Source organism: Suricata suricatta, chromosome 8, assembly GCF_006229205.1.
Source record: "Suricata suricatta isolate VVHF042 chromosome 8, meerkat_22Aug2017_6uvM2_HiC, whole genome shotgun sequence".
NCBI lineage: Eukaryota > Metazoa > Chordata > Mammalia > Carnivora > Herpestidae > Suricata > Suricata suricatta.
Genome location: NC_043707.1, coordinates 42,957,852 through 42,981,576, shown reverse-complemented (window position 1 = coordinate 42,981,576; position 23,725 = coordinate 42,957,852). Strand labels below are relative to the sequence as shown.

At 39.0% G+C, this 23,725-nt stretch overlaps 1 protein-coding gene across 3 annotated transcripts in view; it reads right to left on the bottom strand.

Annotated features, from left to right (window-relative positions):
* NOTCH2 (notch receptor 2) overlaps window positions 1-23,725 on the bottom strand; it is a 155,107-nt gene that overhangs the window by 108,757 nt on the left and 22,625 nt on the right. For all 3 annotated transcript variants that reach the window (XM_029948357.1, XM_029948358.1, XM_029948359.1), the window contains exon 2: window positions 5,372-5,453. In XM_029948357.1, the coding sequence (XP_029804217.1) occupies window positions 5,372-5,453 (82 nt within the window). The remainder of the gene's footprint in view (window positions 1-5,371; window positions 5,454-23,725) is intronic.

Sequence of the window (23,725 nt, the reverse complement as noted above, 5' to 3'; positions counted from 1 at the left end):
TAGTGTGAGACTATTGATCACTTGCAACCACTACCACAGACTTCAGGTATCTGTTTTACATGGTGTATATGAACAGTATACAATAAAGAAGTAATTCTTGAATTACTAGCTCCTTAAGCATCACATTAAAAAAATATTACTCTGTGAAAGGTATTTAGTATGTAAAAGACAATATTTTTCATTTTATGGTAAAGATAAAGAATTATAGAAATGTGGCCAGGCTTCTGCTAGCATCTGCCAGAGGAACTGTATATATGATGTTCTGCTAAATAGGGCACCCCACTTGAAGGACTCTTCTTGGCAGAAGCAGGTTCCGCAGAGAAGAAACAGAAAGTGATTTAACAGTTGACATTTTCCCCAATGTACCTCTCTGATCTGACATTGCCCTGAACAGCACACTGAATTCACTAACAAGGTGAGTGAAAGGGGAAAATGCTGAGTCAGCAAATGTGAAAATGCCTTTCTAGAATACCACCACAACAAATATAAATAATGCCTTCTCTACTATAAGCCAGGCCCTGGAAGATTCCAAGTGTTTCTGTTCTCTCCTGACTATATAGAAACATACCAAGAGGACAAAGCAGGCAGTGGCTCTAGTTTTCTTGGATAGCTTTAGGAGGCCTACACCATCAGCCCTAACCCTGACAAAGAAAACTGTTAGTTGTTAATGTTTAATATTTCTTACATCCAGTAGACCAATTTCAAGAAAATTGTGAAACAACGTTGTACTTTATAACATTTTATATTTATAATGATTTACTTCAAAATGTAGTTTCTAGTTAGGTATTTTGGCAAAAAGTAGAGATTCTCAAATGCAATCGCCCATCCACTGGTACCTATGTAACTCATGGTGACTTGCCAGTGTTTGATAAACACTGTGCTAGTTACTTCCTAAGTGGTATGTAGAAATTTTTGAAAGAGTCCTTTATAATGATAATTTTTATCATTAAAAATAATGGCAGAGTAATTATATCAGATCGGCTCTCTTGCTCATAATAATTAGACACTGCGGACAATACTAAAGGCACCAAAGAGTAATCAAAAGCAGGCAGAAACTGGAAGGGATATGAGCCTCAAAAAAAAAAGAAAAGAAAAGAATATGAAACCTACATTTATATAGCCTTTCCCCTGAAGGCATCCCTCAATCCACACAGCGTAAGAGGAACAGAATGCAAGAAGAAAATGGAAGTCTTACTGAGCTGGAAAGTCAAAGGTATTTGGAGCTCTCAAAGGAACTAGAATTTGAGAAGCAGAAATCCTAAAAAAGACAGAACCACAGAGCGGGTAACTGTAAAATATGCATACAACTCCACTTAAATCCTGAAATGATTCCTGGCTACGCTGCACAAGGTACTTAGGAACTTGGAGGAAAGCAAGAGTTGAAAGGCTGAAGGCTGAAGGCAGAGCATCGTTCTGGGAGTCAGAAGTTTGAATTCAAGTCCTACTGAAATAAAGATTTGGGAAATACTGGGCTTAGCAAGCACTCACATTTCCCACTGATCCCCTTGAGGGGTCATACCTTGGGAGCAAGGACCACATCCCAGGACTAAGACTTATACTATCAGACTAAAGGCAAAACAGAAGGGCCAGAGGAAGGCCTAAGACCAAGCCTTCCAGGATCAAGGTGATCTTCCAGTAATGCAACTGCCCCGTAAAACAAAACTCACCACTCTATCGGAGTTTACTAGACAATGTCTAGTAAACAACAAATACTACCAAAAATGAGAAGGGAAAAGTACCCAAAGTCAAGAGAAAGAGCTGTTGTTACAAACATACCCAAAGACAATCTAGATGTTAAGAACTGACAGATAAGGACTGCAAATAACTGATAAATATGCCTTTAAAAATGCACATTTTGTAAACTTTGCAAATCACAACCATACCTTCCTCCCAACATTCTAGTGAACTTGAGTTACCCATGATTTTCAATCAAATTGGGATTTGGGATGGTTTATATTTGAAAGCCTGAGACAAACAACTTGAAAGTGATTAATGACAGCCAAACTTAATTATATATTTATACCTCCCAGTAGGACAAGGGAGAGAATAAAATGACTTATTTCTCTGTAGTGAGAGAGCTTTGTTAAGATCTGACAACTATTTAGGAGCAATAATTGAGTTTATGCAAGATTACACAGGTTCTCCTTGTCTGGCAACCCAACGGAATCAACAGACTGATAGTGCTTAGGCTCCTCACAGTGAGAAAAAACAGTTGAGCTGTGTACAAAACTAACCTTTAAAAGTACTTATCCTCATCTGTCAATGTGATCTTATCAAGGATTTCTATAATTTCTATAAACAACCATTATATTTTAGCTGAATCAGTAGCATTATGCTCTTTAAACAGATAGTCAGATACCTTCTACTTTAGAACATTTCCATTAATTCCCGTCCCCCACCCACTTATAAAAAGAATTTGGCTTCAACTTTCTTTTCCTAATCCACTAAGCAATCTCATGAATAAAAAGATAAACATATGCTTTGCACATCTGATGTAATTTTTACAGAACTTCTAAGTGTTCTAATATCCAGTTACCATTTTGAGAAAATATTTACTGAACAAGCTAGATTACCTTCCTCCCCCAAGGAAAAAAGCAAAGGTGGGGAAGTTACAATGAAAGGTCTACTAAGTAGTTTTTTTTTTTTAAGTTTATTTATTTATTTTGAGACAAAGAGAGAGAGAAAATGCACAAGCAGGGGAGGGGCAGAGGGAAAGAGAGAGAGAGAGAGAGAGAGAAAGAGAGAAAGAGAGAGAGAGAGAGAGAGAGAATCCCAAACAGGCTCTGCACTGTCAGTGTGAAGCCCAATGCGAGGCTCGAACTCACGAACTGTGAGATCATGACCTGAGTCAAAATCAAGAGTCAGACACTTAACCAACTGAGACACCCTGATGCCCCAGATGTTATTTTTGCTTAAAATGTTGCTTAACCTTCTGTGGCACTTGTAGAGATGACTGACCTGGCCTCCCTGATACTGTCCTTGCTTTTCCTCTGACCACTTATATTGGCACCACCAGTCCTGATGACACTAATATGTAGAGAAATAGTCTCTAACTACTCTCCATCTATAATATCAACCAATGTAGAGAAGTACTCTCTTCTTATAAATTTTATTGTTCAGACTGGTCTCCCAAAAGAACAGCCTCATCCTTTTTCTCCCTCACTCTCCCTTCTCAGGGGGCTGGTTTCCCTCATACAGGCTTGGAGGACATCTGAGGGACCTGCCCAGAACTATACCCATAAGCAGCCTAACCCATCAGCAATTACCAAGCATCCAGGGACAGAATGTACACAGCTCCATTTCTGTCAACCACAAAGTGAGTTCCCTGTTCCCTAGCAGTGCTTCTTCTAGAAACCAGGGGCAACTTTGTCTCCCTTGCCTTAGTTAGAGAGTTTGAGACTAACAGCCCACAAACCTCTTGTCTTCCAAAAGTGACCCTTAGTGTCTTCTCCTGGTAAGCGATCAGAGACTAGTCTCTCTCCCCCATGTCAGACCACAAATACATAGGCCAACACTTAGAACCTATTTGAAATTCCCCCTCATAAGTCACCAACTTGAATTATCTCCAAATAGAACTAAAGTGCCTCTCGTTATAGTACAACCATCCTGGATGCTGTGTGAAGCAAATAAAATTTTCAAAGAGGACCAGTGCCTTCTTAAATTTAACACATGGATTTTAAAAATATGAGAAAGATGGTATCTATTGAGCACCTTCTAGTTCATGATATATATTGTTAAGCTTAGCTGTATACCAGGCACTGTACCAGACATTAACTATACAAAAATGCATAAAACAAGGGCCTTGCAATCTAGTAGGAGAAACAAACACATCTACAAATGATCATAATGTAATGGTTTAACTACCACAAGAGGTGAATAACAGAATAAAGCAAGTAACTAAGACACCAGGTGCCAAAAAGGGCCTGAAGATTTTGGTGGCCAGTTCTAAGGCCCCTTCATTATCTCTAGATGTGAAACCATTCTGAGAGGAGACCACATCACATTTCTGTTTTTGTTTTTTGTTCTCCAGCTAGACAAACTAAGTGAGCAGCTCATTATCAGTTACATTAAAAATTTCATTTTCAGTATTGTCTTTATTCCAACCCAACCAACCTTTGGTTAAACTTTACTGTTATCACCGCTTAAAATATTGTCACTCTGGTGAAGACCATCTTTCCTGACCTGCAAAAATTCATTTCCACAACACTGAAGAACTCAGATCCTAGTGTTAGAGTGGACTTGATTGGAACAAATGTCATTATTATATTTATGGTATTCAATTAAATATCCAGAGAAGAAATAAAAACATGTTGGATAAACTCATTTAAAATACTTATCAAGCAAGTACTGCTATCAAAGCACAAAACAAAAATACACCCCATAAAAGTGTTAAAGAAAATAAAAGTCCTATTATCAAATCTTATTTCTCATAATAAAAATAGAAAGAATACATGCTCCTGTCAAAAATTTTCAAATGAGCTGGAAGGAAAATAGGGTTCATAGGAAACCAAGAGGGGCTAGTTACTAGATAACCTCACAGGCCTCCTCAAATCAACAAAAAGCATAAACTAGGTGCTCAGAGAGAAAAACTGCCCCTGAGAAAGCCACTCGCACTCCCTAGTCCTGTTCCCAACTCATTCTTTAAAAAAAAATATTTTTAACATTTTATTAATTTTTGAGAGACAGAGAGAGACAGTGTGATCAGGGGAGGGGCAGAGGGAGAGGGAGACACAGAATCTGAAGCAGGCTCCCGGCTCTGAGCTGTCAGCACAGAACCCAAAGCGGGGCTCGAACTTATGAACCGTGAGATCATGACCTGAGCTGGAATCAGATGCCTAACCGACTGAGCCACCCAGGTACCCCTGACTCACTCTTTTAAACCCCTGTAGTGACGGTCTCCATGGCACCTGCTTCCCGTCCCCCTAAAGATGTGGACACATCTTTCTCACAGCCTCTTTCTGAGCTGGACTTTTTTACACCAGAAAAAATAGTCTTGCATGGCTGTAATATTCACTCACACTAGGCAGAATTAACGCTAGTATCTATTGTGGTTTGACTTAAAAACAAGATCATAACTAACAAGTTGGGGAGTGATTCTAGGAATGTACCCAATATACATTAACTAGCCACTCACTGAAAAGTCTTTTTCATAATGAAGAAGATAACGATGAGATAATAAGTTCTTGTTAACCATTTATCTGACATCCACATCCTTCCATCCTCACTGCCCACAAAAATTACATCAGAAAAGTCAGAGAACCAGAACATTTCACAGAAGTATTAAAAATAGAATTGGTAGGACCAAATCTTGTCTAGTGTTCTATTGAGAAAAATAAAATATATAAAAAGAAAAAAAAGGAGAAAAACTTACTTGCAGTACCCTGTACCATTGTGGTAGGTAACACATATTCCTTCATTTACACAGGGCTCATAGCCGTCCCGACACTGCAATGCTAAAAATAAAAACAAATGCACATTAGAAATAAGTCACTAATCATAACCCTCAGACAGCAAAGAAACATTACCCAATCTAGGTCAACATCCGTTCCTATATCCAACCTGATCTGAGTTTCCCTTTACAGGTTCAATCAGGTTTTCTTGTTTGCTGGCTATCTTTTGTGTTGTCCTTTGGCTTCTGGAGTCACAGAAGCACATCCTATGAGTCTCTTCCTACAATAACTGTTTTGCAGTCTTGAATGTTGCTTTTTATTAATCTGTGTCTCTATCTCCTAATGATACTAAAATATTAAAGTTCTAACACCCATGACATGCCACATGACAAGCACCTTAAAACTTGGATACATAAGGATTCATCAATGAACATTTAGAAACACCTGGATTGATACCAGGTCACCATGATATTAATGAATTACTTAAGTCTTCGAGTGAAGTTTTAAAAGAGGCCACTTTAATACGTAGCAGAAATATCAACAGCACTCACTGAATAAACTGTAATCGAGAGCCTAGTATGTACGAGGCACAATATTAGGATCCAGAGAAAAGGGGGAAATGGGATATGTAAGAAATGAATAAAACAATCTCTAGCCTTAAATAGTCACACAAAGATGGGGAATAGACCACAAATACAGATTACAGAGGAGGAGGGGGGTGGAGGTCAAAGTAAGGAAAATGAAGTTAATTTTATACATGCAGATAAAACAGTAACTCTCAAATCTGTATATTCCAGTCCTTTTATAAGGCAATGAAAAGGTGCTTCACCACCACAATCCCTCCTCAAAACAGACTACTCAGAAGTAAACAGTAATAGTAGAAACTTTCATTGATTTCAGCCAGAAGAGAAGGGAGGCTACCCAAAGTCTACTACTCAACTTGCTGGTTAACTACAATACATTGATTGTTTAGCTTTTAGAGTTGGAATTTTCATCCCCAAAATCCTTATCAAGAATTCTAGTAACAATTGGAAAGTCAAGAAAGAAAGCAACCTAGCCGAACAATAAAAACCAAAATTGAAGTTAATGAACTTTTCCTGGAAGATGATTAAGATGTCCATTTCCTAGGATGGTTATAAATGCCTGAAAGCAAAGCTGAGGAGTCTCCACCTCTGAGCTCCCTCCAGCCACAGGACTCTATGGATAAACTGCTCAGTATCAGAGGCTGTAGGCCTGCCCTGCTTGGGCATCAGAATCAGCTTCTTCTCATGGTGAGGGCAGGCACAAGCTGCACGGTACAACGTCTCCTCCATGAACAATGACTGAGCAAGAGCCCTCGACTTCCCCAGTACTGTCACCAAGTCATGGGACCATCTGAGGACATGTTTATAGAAATCTCATCCCTTAAAATATTTTAAAAATAGTTAATAACCATAGCAGCTAACACACTGCATTTACTAAATATCAGAGACTATTTTAAGCACTTTACACAGACTAATACAATGTTCCCTACGATCCTATGAAGCAGTTAGTTTCATTATAACTGTTCCACACAAAGGGTAAGTGACCTGCCTACCTACCGCCACACCAGTGAGTTAAAGAGGCAGAATTTGAACCTAGGGAGTCTAGATCCTACAAGAGAGTCTGTGCTCTAAACTACAGTGATACACTGCTTCCCACTGTCTGACATTTTTCTTCTCAGGATAGACAGGATAGGTATTATTATACCCATTTACTAGACAGTGAAGGCCAAGGAGGCTAGGTGATCTCCTAGTGGAGCATCACTAGCTGTGGCAGTGCTGGGCCCGGGACTCAGGTCTCTCAGTGAGTCCAGCTCCATCCCTGTGACAGCTGCTGGGATCACACAGTCTCTAAGCTGCAGCCTGAACAGGCAGATGCAGGAAGAGGCTCATCTTGTTGTCCATATCCCACTTCCCTGTAGGGCTCAAATGCTCCCTCTTCCCACACTGATAAGGACGATGCTACAACTGTAATTAAAACAGTTAATGTCAGGTTATTTCCTCCATACCAAAGTTCTCAAACTGCTTTTTTCATTCTCTTTAGACACTTTTATTACTTTCGATGAGAACTTCCTGACTTTTTTTCTATTTGCTTTTTTTCTTTAAATAAAAAAGAAACCTGTCAGTAGGAAAGGAATGTCCTGTAGGCGGGGAGCAGGCTTAGCTGCAGGCCTGCCCTCTCCCTGCAAGCAGTCCTGGCACAGGGAAGTCCGGAGACTTGAAACCCTGTTTGCCTCCAGCACTAGCCTGTATACTACTGTGAGCACAGCACATCCTCACGGGGGCTCAATTTCCCTACCTGTAAACTACACTGGCATGGACTAAACGCTTCTGAAGGTCTCCTGCGATCCAACAGTGACACCTCTCTCATTAACAGTTTGTGAATGGCATGCCTGGTACCTGAAGAAATCTATGCAGAAGGACATTAAGGACCTTGCCACCCATGACTCAGAAAGCCATGGGTGCAAAAAAAATTACAGTCTGTTCCTATTAAGTGTCCTGGCAAATCATTACAGTGACAGGTTCAGAGAAATACAAACAACCCAAAGTCAATATGTGGCAATCCATCTAGCAAATAACTTTACAGCCTAGCCTTAGTGAACCAATCAAATTCAATGACCAAAAAGGAGGTGGGCTTACAGGCTAATAATTAATGCCATTTGGCTAATCTTTAGGATCACACTACCTTGACCCTTTAGCATGTTCTAAGCCACGGTACTCAAAGTGTGCAGCAGAGTTGACTGGAGGGCCTACTGGACCCCACCCTCACAGTTTCTCGGATTGGGGAGATATAGAGGGACCCTGGGCATTTGCATTCCTAACAATTCCCATGTGATGCTGATGTTACAAGGCTGAGGAACCATACTTTGAGAACAACTAAGGCCACTTTAAGGAATCCTCTAAGCCTACATATATAATCCATTGAGGTCTTGAGTAATCTAGACAGTATATATTGCCTGAATTGATAAAAGAAAAATAAAGTAAAATTTCAGATTCATGACTTAGCTCAGGAGTAATTTGTAAATGAAGAGTGTAATCATGTACCATCAGAAGAGAAATTAAAACTTTGATAACTTGAAAAAATTGCAGTGTGACCAGGAAAGATCTCATTTCAAAATTCAATCTGTTTTTCTTCTAATATAAAACATTTAAATTTAACAGTGAAATTAAAAGCACCTTTGTATTTGGAGAGTAAAAAACAAAACGCTCAATCATACCCCATTACAGAACAGATGCTTAAACTGATGTCTTAGTAGACTCAGAGAAATGAGTCACTCACAAAAAGGATAAGTGTTTCCCAAATTTTCATCTTAAGCCACAATGATCACCCAATAAATACTACTGACTAAAACCCATCTCATATACTGTGTGTGCGTGTGTGTGTGTATGCATTCCTCCCCCTAAAAGAAGCAAAAACAAAGAGAACCAGTAGATTTCAATTTTATCATTCCATCACTTGGCAGTGTGACACAAAATCTAGAAGCCAATTTCTAATTTCCACATATTTTCTGGGCAATGTATATGGGGACTAGGCTTCTAATACTGAAAACATACTTAAAAAACATCTGCTCTATGAGGTGCTGGGCCTAATGTCAGGGATTCCACAGTTAGCAGAATAAAGTCCTTGCCCCCATGAAAAGAGAAAGATAAATAACAAATGAATAAATAAATATCATTTCAGACAGTGGTAAGTGATAGATTCTGTCGAAAACAGAACCCGGATTTGGGAGACAGAGTAACCACAAAGGCTGGATAGGATGACTAGGATGACTAGGAAAGGCCTCTCTCAGAAGTATCTTTGAGCCAAGATTTAAATGAACCAGAACCATGAAGATGTGGGAAAGAGTAATCCCAAACAGAGAAAGAGCAAGTGTAAAGGCCATGAGATGGGCATGAAACCGGTATTCCAGGTGCATGTGGCTAGCAACTACTGAGCAAGGCAGAGAGGGATAGGAGGCAGGCAGGGGTTAGACTCCAGACTCCAGCTTCTGGTCTAAGTGTGAAGTACTGCTTGGCTTTATGCAAGGAAAATGACACCATCAGATTTGTGTTTGAAAACAGTCTTGATTATAAAATACTCCAGTGAGTAAAGGGTTTTCTTTTTCTTTACTTATATAAACTTATTCAAGTCACCCCTTTTTAGAATAGGTTGAAGACCACCATTTTCTTAGCTCCCCAAAAGTGGTTAGAATTTTATTCTAATCTCATCCAATCTCCCAGAAGGCCCACTTGCAAAGTGTTGGTGCAGACCTCTCTAATCTACATTGGCTTTCAGTTCTACTCAATTCTCAGAACTTACTCTCCATTTGGCTTCAGAAGAGCCCACCGAAAGGTCTATGCAATACCTTCACACAATGCCATGGCTAACACTTTTTCCAAGGACTGGCCATTTCTTACTTCTTCCAGTCCAAACCCTCAGGCTCGCCTTCAAGACCGCAGCCCACCTTACCTGTCTAGCACACCCCCACCACACTAAATGCAGTCCCTCCCTGGAGCAGATTACCACTGCCTCAGTTCCAGGCCTCCACCTGCTTCTCAGTTTCCTGGGCTGCCACTTCCCTTGACCATCTACACTCTACTCATTCCTCCAAGGCCTAGCCCACCTTCTGCCTCCCCCTCATAGCCTCCGACTCTTAAGACACTCGTAACTCACTCACAGTTTACCCTAATTCTATGCTGTGTTCTCTCTCTGCTTTTCCATGTTTAAGTTCCTAGATGATAGAAGGCATTTCTTCTTCTCTATTTGAGGCAACAGAGTTTAATGCAACAGCATCTAGGTTTGGATTCTGTCTCCACCATCTACTATCCGTCTCTGTATCCTCTTTGTGTTTCAGTTTCTTCACCTGTAAAATCATCTCTCAGAGCCCTGGTAAGAATTAACTGAATTAGTCATTTAAACAACCTTAAACAATGCCTAATACACAGTAAGAGCTCAAAAACACCTGGCTCACATAGTAGGTACTTAAATTCCTGGTAACTAAATGCATGATACATGGTGCCTTTAAGGAAACTTATTATATCAATCAAACCTCAGTTTAAACGTACTGAGAAATCTAGAAGAATAGAAGAGCCCAAGGCAATTTAGGATACAATATCATTAGGTGGAATAACTTCCTCCCAGTTGCCATCAATAACAGTCTAATAAAAGACATACTGAACTACTACTACCAGAAAAAAAAAAAAAAAAGCAGAGGTCACTGCTTTTAAAAAAGTTGAGGGGGAGCGCACTGCAGGAATAAGAAGGCACTTGCTAAAGGTACACATTATACATGAGCAAAAATGTCTTTCAATTTTAAAACATTTCTATTAACATTTATTGAAGAACTTACTGTGAGCATGGCCTTTCACTAACCATTGCATGGAAATCAAACAAAAATGAAACAATTCCTGTCCTCACAGTCCATACAATCTAATGAAGGGAGGTTAGAAGAAGGAGCAAAGAGAATGTGATCTACCCACATTCTACAAACAAAATAGAAATTGTTTTTATTATATATTTTTAGCAGACCCTCTTCATATCAATCTCAGGACCACTCCAAAAAGAGCTGCTAAGAAAAACAACCCAAACCTTTGTTGCTTATAGCACTATGTAACTCAGTCCAGATAAGGTTCTAGTGTCTATTCACTAGTTTATTGGCCTTATTTGTCTATAAATATTGCAAAAAAAAAAAAAAAGAATAAGCTGTCATTGATTTTTATCCAGTTCCAGGGCTTCAGGAATTTCTCCGTTTAGGGACTGGCCTAAGGTATCCTGACTTGATGGAATCTTCCTTAAAATTTCATCTAGGCATCTGCCTAGGTTTTCCAGGGCTTTTCAGTATCATGCCAGCTATGTATCATTGGTTTAAAAGCCTCCCTTTGTTTTACGAATCTCTAACATGAGTAATTTGGTCTGCACCCCAGCCAGCTGTAATCTGAGCAGCCTTCAATGTGTTTCACTTGTTGCATTAACATGTAATCACTGTGAACTGGCATTACTTGTTGCTTTGTAGCCTCTTCAAATAAGCCTCTGTTGTCTATCTCACATGATTTTTCCTCCATATCCTGCTCTGCAGTGTGGTATCTGTTTGTGTTTATATCCTCTGCTCACTCAAAAGCCATTTTAATATCTCCAATGGGTGGGGTTCCTACAATATCTGAAGAGAAGGGAGACAGGGCCCTTTTAATAGTCTCTTCAACGTTTATGCAAATTTCGAGTACTAGCATTTGAGAGAGAAGTCCTCTGAGTTTATGCCCTAGGACCTTGGCTACAGCTGGCTGCTGCTGCTTCAGGCACATGGTGTCTGGAAGAGACTCAGTAAAATGAACAAAGCAAAGTTTTCTAAAATGATTGCTTGCATTATTACCAAAAGTAGGAGAATTGAGGGCAGACAGAGAGACATCAGGGATTTGCAATAATTATCATAGCACCCTGTGATTTCAAACAACAAACTTCCACTAAACTTTTTATTCCACTTTTTGGGATCAAGCCATGAAAAAAAAAAAAAAATCCAAACAAACAGAAGTGCAGAAGCTTCAAATCCCAAGTGGTGCATTTAAATACAAACAAAGTAGAGAAACATCTGTCTTCCTTCTTGAAATTCGTCTTGATTAAAAGGCAAATAAATACAACAAGGAAGATACCAGTTTTTATTTTCCTGATAGTATTACAAGGATTTCTATGTCCTTTACAGATATCATCTAATAGAAAATGTGTTTCTTATTTAAGAGATGCTGATACCAGACCCACAGAGATTAAGGCTTAGGCTATAGAGTTCATAGCAAAATATTACTACTTTTCAAAAACAGGTATATCTTGATTTAAGAAAATATAACCAACAAAAACTGAAGTTATAAATTACATAACTGAGGCTGGGTGGCTCAACTGGCTTAACAGTCAGTTAAGCGCCCGATTTCAGCTCAGGGCATGATCTCACATCGTGGGTTCAAGCCCCACATCAGGCTCTGTGGTGACAGCTTTGAGCCTGGAGCCTGCTTCAGACTCTGTGTCTCCCTCGCTCTCTGCGCTTCCCCCACTGGTGCTCGGTCTCTCTCTCTCTCTCTCAAAAATGAATAAATGTTAAAAAAAAATTTTAATAAATAAATTACATAATGGTGTTTTTGACATTACTAATGTAATTTTCATTTTATACAGATAACCATCCTAATAAGTTGATGAATGTAGAATAATCTTTGGTTTTAAAAATTCCGATTTTGTCTATTTTATACTATTGGATTTACTGCAAAAAACAAAATCCATCAATATTCTGTGTCATATTGACACATACTATGCATTTATTTCCTTTTTTATATTTCTGTCTTCCTAAACACTGCAGGAAATTTTTAATTTATGATTTAAATAAAATGAGTAATTTTAAAAATATATTTACAAATCAGATGTGGCCAATTTAATAATCACCTCTCCATACATGTGCATTCTTTCACTTGGAAAATACTTCCCCTCTCTTCCTTATCCATCTAGCTTACTCCTACGTATATTTCAAATCATAGATAAAACAATACCTTCCTTAAGAAGCCCTCAGAGACCCTCCAGTCTGGTTTGGATGTTCCTCCTCTGTGCTCCCATTACATCCTAGGCAGAGTTTTTTTAAAGTGTTGGCTCACCTGTCTCTCTCCCTCATCTCTCTTCAAACTCCCTAAGACAGTGACCACGACTAACTCATCTTTGCATACCTGGAACCTAGCTCAGTGCCCGGACTGTAAACAGGTATGGTCAATACTCATGAGATAGTCAATGAACTATCTTTAACACAACACTTATTAAGAAAGTCAACAACCAATATGTGTTTAAAATGTTCTAAGGTTTCAGTTTTAACAAGCATAGTGATTCCAAATTTGATTGTGTTTAATAATTCTGACTCATTTTGTATAAGCAGTAGAAAAGTTAAATGAGAAGGAAATAATGGCTCAAATTTCCTGGCCTTTAATGGAGATGAGAAGTTGGAAAAGTGGAACTGTACTTTTATAATCTTCACAAAACTAAAACATATTTGGAAGTTCCTGCCTTAAAATTTGCATGAATTAAAGATACATCCTCCCCCATTCTTCCTCATGAATCTTAAGCTATGTGCATTATGGTTAAGAATTGACTTAAGGGGTGCCTGGATAGCTCAGTCAGTTGAGCATCTGACTCTTGGTGTCAGCTCAGGTCATGATCTCACAGGTTCTTGAGTTTGAGCCGAGCGCCAAGTCAGGCTCTGTGCTGACAGTGCAGAGCCTGCTTGGGATTCTGTCTCTCTCGCTTGAACATGCTTGGGATTCGGTTTCTCTCCCTCTGTCCCTCTCCCTCCCTCCCAAAATAAATAAATAAAGTTTAAAAAACTGAATTAATTTAAATGGGTTGAACAGAAGCCAAAGTAATTTATATCTAATCAGCAAGCAAAGAAAACACAGTAATAAAAATTCCAAGTGAATGGTAAGCTAAGATCATATGTTTTCATTATATAGTACCATTTTCCCCATGAGTGGATTCACTAAGACACATCCATAGAAAAATAAGCACCAATCTGATCCAAAGCAGCCCTGATGTATTTCTTCACTATGAGCATCTAACCCTTTGGAAAATGACACTGACCAAAATAATTACAGGATTTATATAGCCAAAAGGTTCAGGATCTCAGCATAATAAAACCCAAGGGGGGTGGGGGGAGGAGGAAGCTATATCAGATCTAGAAGTTAAACTATTCTCTATACAAATAAATACATGGTGGTATATAGTGGTCAAAAAAGGCCAATCTGAGGCGTTACTCCACCATCTTATATCTTCTATTACCTCCTCTATTCTATGATCTGTATCTGTTCTGTTATCAGAAACAAATTCAGCCTGCCACCAATTTCCTCTGCTTTTAGTAAATGCTCCATTTTTAAAGCTTTTAAAAGACTATTTTGTTATAAGTACAGCTTCATTTGTTTAAAAGCTCTTAATTTTAAATACATGCTTTTAAGTATCCTTGCTGGAAAAGAATTTTATAAATATATATAATCATCCTACTACCCACCCAAGAGAAACAAAGTGCTCTTTTAGCTTAAATTGTTCAGAAAGCTTTTTAAAAGGAGCAGACAATTTCTATTGTTTGTTAATTTAGAGGTAGAGAACAAAATTATGTTAAAAATAAAAATGGAAAAACCTGAGATTGTTACATTATATAAGATCATGGAGAATTCCCAAAACCAAAGGGGGAAAATCCAGAGAACAGCCCCAGATTTCTTCATGAGTATCCCTTCTGCAGCCTTTTTAAGAATTTGGTTGTAGCAATGAAGGCTATGCCCACAAATCAAGTCACCAGAACACCATAAAGCATCACATACGACAGAAAGTCAGAGTCCAGCATAAAGCACCACGACATGTGAAGCTAACTGTTCTGAAGCCAGGACCTGCAGAAGCTAAGATCACAACACTTGGTTATTTCTAATTATCTGGGTGACAGATGTTCGCACCTTCATCCAAAACCAAACACTATTCACCTGTGGACAATATCCAACTCAAAACTCATACACGTTATCACCTAGAACTGTCTAAACCCAAGAGCTCAAAACGTCCTACCCAGAATATTCCAGATAAGCACAGAAACCAGCATTGTGAGGAAAATGTGTAAATCTGGAGACAGTAAAGGTATATCATTCCCATTTCCAGGGAACATGTCTGGGACAACAACCTTGGAATAAAGGAAGGTAGACACTAGGAAAATATCAAATCTTTGTTAATTACTGAGGGAAGAAGAAAACATGTGATATAGCACCAAACTTTATTTCTTATTTAGTTTTATTGCCAATTGCTCCCTTCTTTTCACTTGTTTCTTCAAACACAGATCAATGTCAACTCACACCAACATAACTTGGGCCCCAGGGTCGATAGAAAAAAAGTAACAATAATGTACACTTAAAGATATTTGAAGAGCTGATAATTTCAATGTTCAATCAAGTCCTCTTTAAATCGCTTCTCCTCTGACACACAAACCTTTCAACTGCTCATATTCTTTCTTTACAGTGAATGTAAGTAAGAATTTATCTCTAAGGCCACTTAGGTTTCTATGGAATTATTGCAATCATGTTAATAAAAACAGCCCAGCACACGGACAGCCACAATCTGGTGTGCAAATAGTCACGGCCATTCTTGCTCATCCAGCTGTCGCTGTGGATTCCCAAAGAAAGGCAGTAAAGACAGAAAATTTTATCTATATTAATAAATGACCATAATCAGAACTTGAGACTTCCATGTTTGTTGTTAAAAAAGGAAGGAAACCTAGGTTTCTCCATTTGCAGCAATATTTGATTTAGAAAACCCAAAATTTATGTTGCCTTCGAGAAGGTTTTCTTAGTTTTAGAGAGGCCAAGAGACTTCTCTTGTTTCAGCTTTAGTCCAGAGTTCTCAGAAAGAACTACAGAAATAATGTAAACCTGAATATATTAAATTAAAATTTGGGGGATAAATCCTCTAAGGGGTGTTGTCTTTCTGGAGCCCAGTCTTCTTCAACTCCTATTAATGAACCATAAATTCCTAGAGGAATTAAAAAAAAAAAAAAAAAGCCAATGCCCTAACCCACAACCCATTCCATCAACTTTGCTGCCATTCTTCCTGCCAGGCAACCCAAGGGGGTTCCAGCAAAAGATGGATTTTGGACTGAACAACACCTACACCATGTCTGTTCTACCTAGCTTCAACCCAGTTATGATGTTAGGCATATGGTAAATGTTTGAAAAATGTTTTCAAAGCCAAACTGTTGAAGGGGTAGGCCAGTTTTCTATCTCCCTCCAAGAGAACATAAACAAGTCCCTAATTTCCCACAAAAGAAGACAAAAATAAAATCTGCAAAATGATAGTTTATTCTAGCTTTCTAAGGTCATGAAGACCTGGCAGAGAAGATATTTTCATCTCTTTTGTTTATCTCTCTTAAAATACTCTCCTTAGTAAAAATTCCTTCCACTTTGGGGACATGGGAGTGATATTCATGTAGAACAAGAGGGATTTAGAAAGGGAGTTTTACCAGTTACACCACTCCAGGTCCAGTGGGAATGTCCTTCCCACCATCACCTCATCACATTAACGGGATTAAGTCCTTTGGAAAACCAGTATTAGAGCAAGTAACCCTGAGTTCAAGCAAAGGGACAAAGGACTTAAGCAAATGTGGTTATTAGTGTAGTGCTGGTGATTAAATAACATTTCTCCTCCTCCCGACCAAAGCACACATTACCTCATCAAGAAAATGAAAACCAAAGCATTGTAATCACTTTGACTATAAGCCTAAATATAAATTACCATAGAGAGTCTCAAATACTTTACGTTTTATATTAAAAAATGTCAAGTGAATCACGTATCCTCCCCCTCATGTGATATGGCTTTTTAATTAAGCAGAAAAAGTTCATAAATCTGCACCAACTGTGCCCTTCCAACTCCACATTAAATAACCCGAAATCAGCAACCTTCCTACAATACAATACAGTATCTTACCTTCAAGAAGTAACTCTAATGATGTGAATTTCAGAAATTAGACAGTCATAGCCTAAAGTTAGTTGGCTGGCCAGTGTCCTTCCAGTAAAATGAGAATAACAAGCATCTGCTCTCCCTACAGATGGAGTGGTACTGACTTGGCATCATACATTTAGGATTAACGTCTCAGCTTCTTCTGGGCAGGGATTTTTTAGCTGATTTCTATCTATGTTCTCTCACCCCAAACTACAAGTATTCTAAGACCAATGTGAACACTGGCCAAACAAATCAGACAGTTCCCAACTCTCCCTTCTCACCCCTAAGTCTGACTTAAGACAATGCTACAGTAAAAATACCATCATAGTTTACAAAACATTTTCATACAAATGACCTCATCTGATCCCTACAACAACCCTGTAAGGCACACAAATTGGTAATAGCACCATTTACAAAAGAGGAAACTGCAACTCAAAGAAATAAGGAACTTGCCCAAAGTCATTCAAGTCAAGATGGACAAACCTGCACCAAAACATGTCTTTTATCTACCAGTCCAGCGTCCTGTTGAGATGCAGTCAGAAAACCCTGATATCTACCCAAACCTGGAAACCTGTACAATAGAACATCCGCATGTAGATAAGCTCCCCATACCACTATGTACATAAAAAACATTTATGCCAAAGACCAGCTAATGACCATATGCTTATCAAAAACAAAACTAAGACTAAGTTCCTAGGGTAAGAGGGGCCACCAATGCTGTATTTCAGAACCACTCTTCATGAACATGCCTAACAAGGACTGACATACACTCATTAATCTCACTCCCATCTCCACAACATAAGAATCTCAGTTTGGGGGCACCTGGGTGGCTCAATGGGGTGCCTGGGTGGCTCAGTCGGTTAAGCGTCTGGCTTCAGCTCAGGTCGGATCTCACGGTTCGTGGGTTCGAGCCCCGCGTCGGGCTCCGCGTCAGGCTCTGTGCTGACAGCTAGCTCAGAGCCTGGAGCCTGTTTCAGATTCTGTATCTCCTTCTTTCTCTGACCCTCCCCTGCTCGCACTGTCTCTCAAAAATAAATAAAAAGCATAAAAAAAAAAAAGAATCTCAGTTTGGAAAACTTGCCAACTCTACAATTCAATACACTGCTATGTATTAATTCTTAAGAAAAACACAAAAACAAACTACCCTATGAGGTAAAAGAATGGGTGAAATTGTACAGAGGTCTTCCTTTGTAAAATCATAACTACATACCATCTTTTCCCAAGCACAGAGAAGCAAAAGGAAATTATGGAACCAGGTCATAATAATGATCACATCTTATATGTTGACAAGATTTTACTCTTAAGAAGAGTGTGACTCTATTAAAAGTAGGCAACCCTTGAGGCGCCTGGATGACTCAGTCAGTGAAACAGCCGACTTCGGCTCAGGACATGACCTCACGGCTCATGAGTTCAAGCCCCAACTCAAGCTCTGTGCTGACAGCTCAGAGCCTGGAGCCTGATTTGGATTCTGTGTCTCTGTCTCTCTCTGCCCCTCCCCTGCTCATGCTGTCTCTCTCTCTGTCTCAAAAATAAGTAAACATTAAAAATTTTTTTTAAAAGTAGACAACCCATCATCATTTGATCAAGGTACCCATAATTCAATTATGGGAAATAAATCCCTCCAAAGAACACACTTGCTGTTAGTGAAAACTGAATCTTTAAACAGGAAAAGTGTGGTCTGCTAGTCAGAGAAGGCATGAAATAACTCGTGTGGCAAACTGAGAATGCCATAGGAGACAGAATATTTCCTTCAACTGGTCTGCTTCTCTCCAATTAGAGGAATAACTGAGAGGGGAAAAAAAGACAAAAACTCACCTTCCCAAACCAAGGAATAAACTATGCAGACACATACCCTTAATCATACTGGATCCCATTTGAGGAAAACTTAAATAGCTCATGGCTCTATTTTTCCACAAGTCCCAAAACACTAGACCTTTCTAAAGTCAAAAGGATAAATTTCATCATTACAGTTTGGTATAATGTTCCACAAAATACCACCCTACTTCATGTCCACACCACTAAAAAACTTAGAAAAATAATGACACATTAAAATAGATTGCTTTTCTGTTTCTCTTATGACTTCTTTTTAAAGGATATCTGACACCATATACCAACTCTGATCCATGAATTGGTAGATGAATTCAAAACTAAACTTTAAAACACAATTGGTCTACAACGGAGAATACACTTTCCACAAATAAATACACAAATCTAAGGATAAAATGGATTTTTGAAAAGTATCAGGGAAAAAGAAAACTAGCATGTAATTGAAAAAGAAACAAAATGGGCAACTTCTTTTTTGCATGTAAGCCTCACTTCTGAAACAAGAGTTGTCTTTGCTTAGCTGGACGAAAACCACAGGACTTGGAATAACTCAATATACTGTCCCTCCTTATGTTAAAATGACACTGTTGACTCACCCTCAATAGGACATGTGCTCAGTTTAACTTGTTTTTCCAGTAACAGTAATGAAATGAGCTGTTCTAATATTGAAATGATTTGCATCCTTATGACTGAAAAAATATTCGGAAACACCTACAAATATAGACTATATGTCCCTGAGTTTGTCTGGCTCTCCTGTGTAGCCAAAGTGAGTTTTATCCCTTTCTTTACTTTGCTCTCCAGTCTCTCCACAAATGATGACTAGTGTTACTCCTTTTTACTTCATTACAAAAATGGAATTTCTTCTAATTACCAAAATAATCTTTCACTGCATTTACTCAATATATCTCTGTCTCAGCTAATCCCCACAGTCCCGGACTTCCAAACTCTGAAATGAAATGAACAAATTCATTTCCTTTCCTTCTGATTACAAGCCTTGCTCAACTTTGGGGATACTGCAGAAGGCCTACAACACACCAACAACCCTTGCATGGTACCAACACCATTCAGCAGCACTCCATAGCAAAGTATAACATATCATCCATTCTACTGCTGTCATTTCTAATTTGCTCTCCAGTTACGACTGAAGGATTTTTTAAAAATCAGCAAACATTAACAAGTCCTAATTTGGATTATGAGGTTAATCATTATAATGGTGGGGAGAGAAGTCTTAAAGACATCAAACAAGAGATTTGCACCAACACAGACAAGAAAGGGAAAGTTGTGGGGTAACCTGGCTGGCTCAGTCCATGGAGCATGAGACTCTTGATATCAGGGTCCTGAGTTCAAGCCCCAGGCTGAGGGTAGGGTTTACTTTAAAAAAAATTTTTTTCAATTAAAAATAAAGGGAGGGGGTGTTCATTGTTTCTTTACATCAAAAACACTATTTTTTCTCAAAAAAGGATTCAACTTAATTCACATACATCCTCCATTCTTACATAGTCAACTCCGAAAAGACCAGTTTTTAATTCAAAATTTGCATTCAAAAACTATTTTGTAGAGGGACATTAGAAATATTGGGAGTAAGAGGCACCTGGGGTAGCTCAGCTGGTTGGTTAAGCATCCAACTCTTGATTTTGGCTCAGGTAATAATCTCATGGTTCATGAGACTAAGCCCCACGTCGTGCTGTCAGTATGGAGCCTGCTTGGGATTCTCTCCCCCTCCCCCATGCTCTCCCTCTCTCAAAATAAATAAAAAACTTTAAAAAAAATACTGTGAATAAAAAACAATATGCTTATGAAAGAACCAATAGCTTTGACATTAAACTTTTCAGTTTTCATTCTGGACCAGTAGTCTGCAGAATGAGACATGTATATCCCAGAAGTGGAGGGTGAAGGCCATCCCTTGGGGCACCAGAAGTACTTTAAAACCATCTACACATTTACATACCATATAGTTAAGCTTTACTAAGAGTTAACATATGCATGTATGGTTTAATAGTTATACATGCACATAATTTGAAAATATTTATTTACTTACTTGGAGGAGAGGGTCGATGCTAAAAAAATAAAGTTTTCTTGGGACATAAATTTTATTACAAGTTTGGAGGTTCTTGTTTTACTCCTGCATTTCACAAAATAAGACACACAGAGCCCAGTAGATACATAGCACCTGACTGAAAATGGAAAGATAAACCTACTACATGGTCCTGGTGCCTCTATTTCATTTACTCCAGGGTAAGTAACAGTCATTCTTTTCTGTAATGAGATGCTTTGGCAAACAACTCTGGTGAACACATCTTAGAATAATGACCTAGGTACTCTGCCTGCTCTCTGTCATCCAGCCATCTGACTGAAGGCCAACCACCTCACTCCTCCAGGCCTTTTTATCTCACTCGAATTTTATGATTCACAAGCTAAGGTTTTCATCCTATCCTTACCTACTTTTACATGTCATTCTTCTAACTAAACTGTATTAGCCTCTCCTCCCCATCAATCTCCATCCCTGCCTCCCACCCCAATGAGGCCCTGACACTGCATTTCCTCTGCTTCCATGCACCATCGATATGATGCTAAAACACACTTGCTGGAAGGGTTTTAAGCATCTTCAGGTTATTTCCAAGTGGCTCCCATTACTGCTGAACAGATTGTTAAGTCCCTTGGTATAAAGTTTTGGGGCAGCATTCTATAGGAGGACCGACCATAGATCACCACCTGATCATGCTGACAATCCACAGCCCCGCCCCTGATGCAAATCAGCAATGTATTGATTTAGGGAGGGAAGTGTTAGGAACATAAATTACCCACATAATGAAGATACATGGTCAAGAAAGGAAGGAAGGAGAAAAGAAAAAAAGAAAAGAAGGAAAAGATGGAAAAGAAAGAAAAGGAAGAAAGAGAGCTGAAACCACGCCTAAACAAGTGAGGCTATAAGAAAATAGCTCTGAACTCGACAAGAACAAAATGAGGAACTAGGGACAGCACAGAGAAGTGTTAACTCATGCTGATAGGATGCCCTTTCTCACTCCAAACCGAGTTCACAGTACAGCCATGGCTACCCTGTCAAAATAATTTGTAATCACACAAGTCAACACATGAAGCTTGCTTAGAGCCTTGCACTGTTAGTTAATATCATTACCATTATTCCATCCAGTACACCACAACCAACAGGAGAAATGCTACATCTTCATCTGCAGGCTTTGGGGGTTTCATGGCACAATTTTCACCTATCCAGAACAGAAAGACATTCAACTTCCCTTTTCAGGTTTTGTCAACATCTCTAAAGGTTCCATGGCATATTTCCATCACGTGAAAAGATAAGAGTCAATTCCCAGGCAATATTGTGCACTTTTAAGGAAGCAGCATGATGTGAGAAAGGAAGCAGTGGACCAGGGGCAGAAAATTCAGACATCTGGTCTTTGTACTGCCACTGACTATTCTGTGCTCTTGAAAAATTACTTACTTTTCTAAGTCTTAAATTTTCTAATCTCTTTTTTTAAAATGATGATTAGATGACTATGGTCCCATAGCCAATGAGGCAGTAGTTTGCAAACATTTTTTTTTACTGTGACCTACAGTAAGAAATATATTTTAAGTCAGAACTCAATACACATATACGTACACAGAAAAAAAATTTCAAGAAACAATGCTTATCCTATGTGGTATTTTCTATTCGGTTCCAATTTTCCCCCAAAAGTGCTGTTTGAGATTGACCAAATTGGTTTCATACCCCATTAGTGGTCATTATGTACAGTTTAAAAACCTTGGACTCGAGCCTGGAAGCAAAGTATGGCCCTGCATTAAGACAGACCTAGCTCCACCCAGCTCTCTCATCTTAAGTTACCAACCCTTTCAAAATTTATCTTTGAGATTAAGATGAAAACACCAGGGTTGTTATAACATGGGATAATCAGGGCGCTTGGGTGCTCACAGTTCGTGGGTTCAAGCCCCACATTGGACTCTGTGCTGACAGCTCAGAGCCTGGAGCCTGCTTTGGATTCTGTGTCTCCCCCTGTCTCTGCCCCTCCCCTACTTGCACTCTATCTTTCTCCTTGAAATAAACAAACATTTTTTAAAAATGGGATAATAAATGTAAAGCACTTAGCTGCATTACTTCTGACATAGAAAAAGCACTCTGGGTGGCTCAGTTGGTTAAGAGTCCGACTTCCATTCAGGTCATGATCTCAAAGTTTGTGAGTTTGAGCCTCACACTGGGCTCTGTGCTGATGGCTTGGAACCTGGAACCTGCTCCAGATTCTGTGTTTCCCTCTCTGTCTCTGTTCAGAGCTCATGCTCTCTCTCAAAAATAAACATTAAAAAAATTTTTTAAGTTATGGTGATGATTAATAATATCAGTGCCATTATTATGAAATTCAAAGATTCCAAAAGAAAGTACAATAAATGGAGGGGAGCGAGAAAAAGGAACAGGCTCACCTCCAAGCATCAATAAGCGGCAGAACTGATATCAAGTTAATCCCAGCCTATGCTTACTGAACTTCCACAAACAAAGGGATTTTTGTGTGCTTTCTTCACAGTATCCCCTAACAACTATAACAGTGACTGCCACACAGTGGACACTCACATACTTGTTGGATGACTTAATTAATACATCTGGAAGCTCACCTCTGTGCACTGGAAATGCAGTGAAAAGATTCCAGCCAGCCTGCATCGCTCCCTCTAGCCCCAAACTCAAACACCTGATGTTGCTTTCAGCCTATGGTTCTTAAAGGATAATTTCCAAAACGGTAGCAGCATCTGGGAACTTATCAGAAATGCAAATCATCAGGTCCCACTCCGGGCCTCCAGAATCAGAAACTCAAGGGGAGGGGCCTGGGCCCAGCCGTCTGTGTTCTAATAAGCCCTCCAAACTTGCATACTCAAGTTTGAAAGCCACTATTCCAAACTGTGATGACTTGGAACCTTATAGCAATTCCAGGGAGCTGTATGTACAACCAAAGGTACTCCTGCAAAGGTCATTAGTCATAGGAACTAGTTACTCATCTAGTTCAACCAAGACTCTTTAGAGCCAG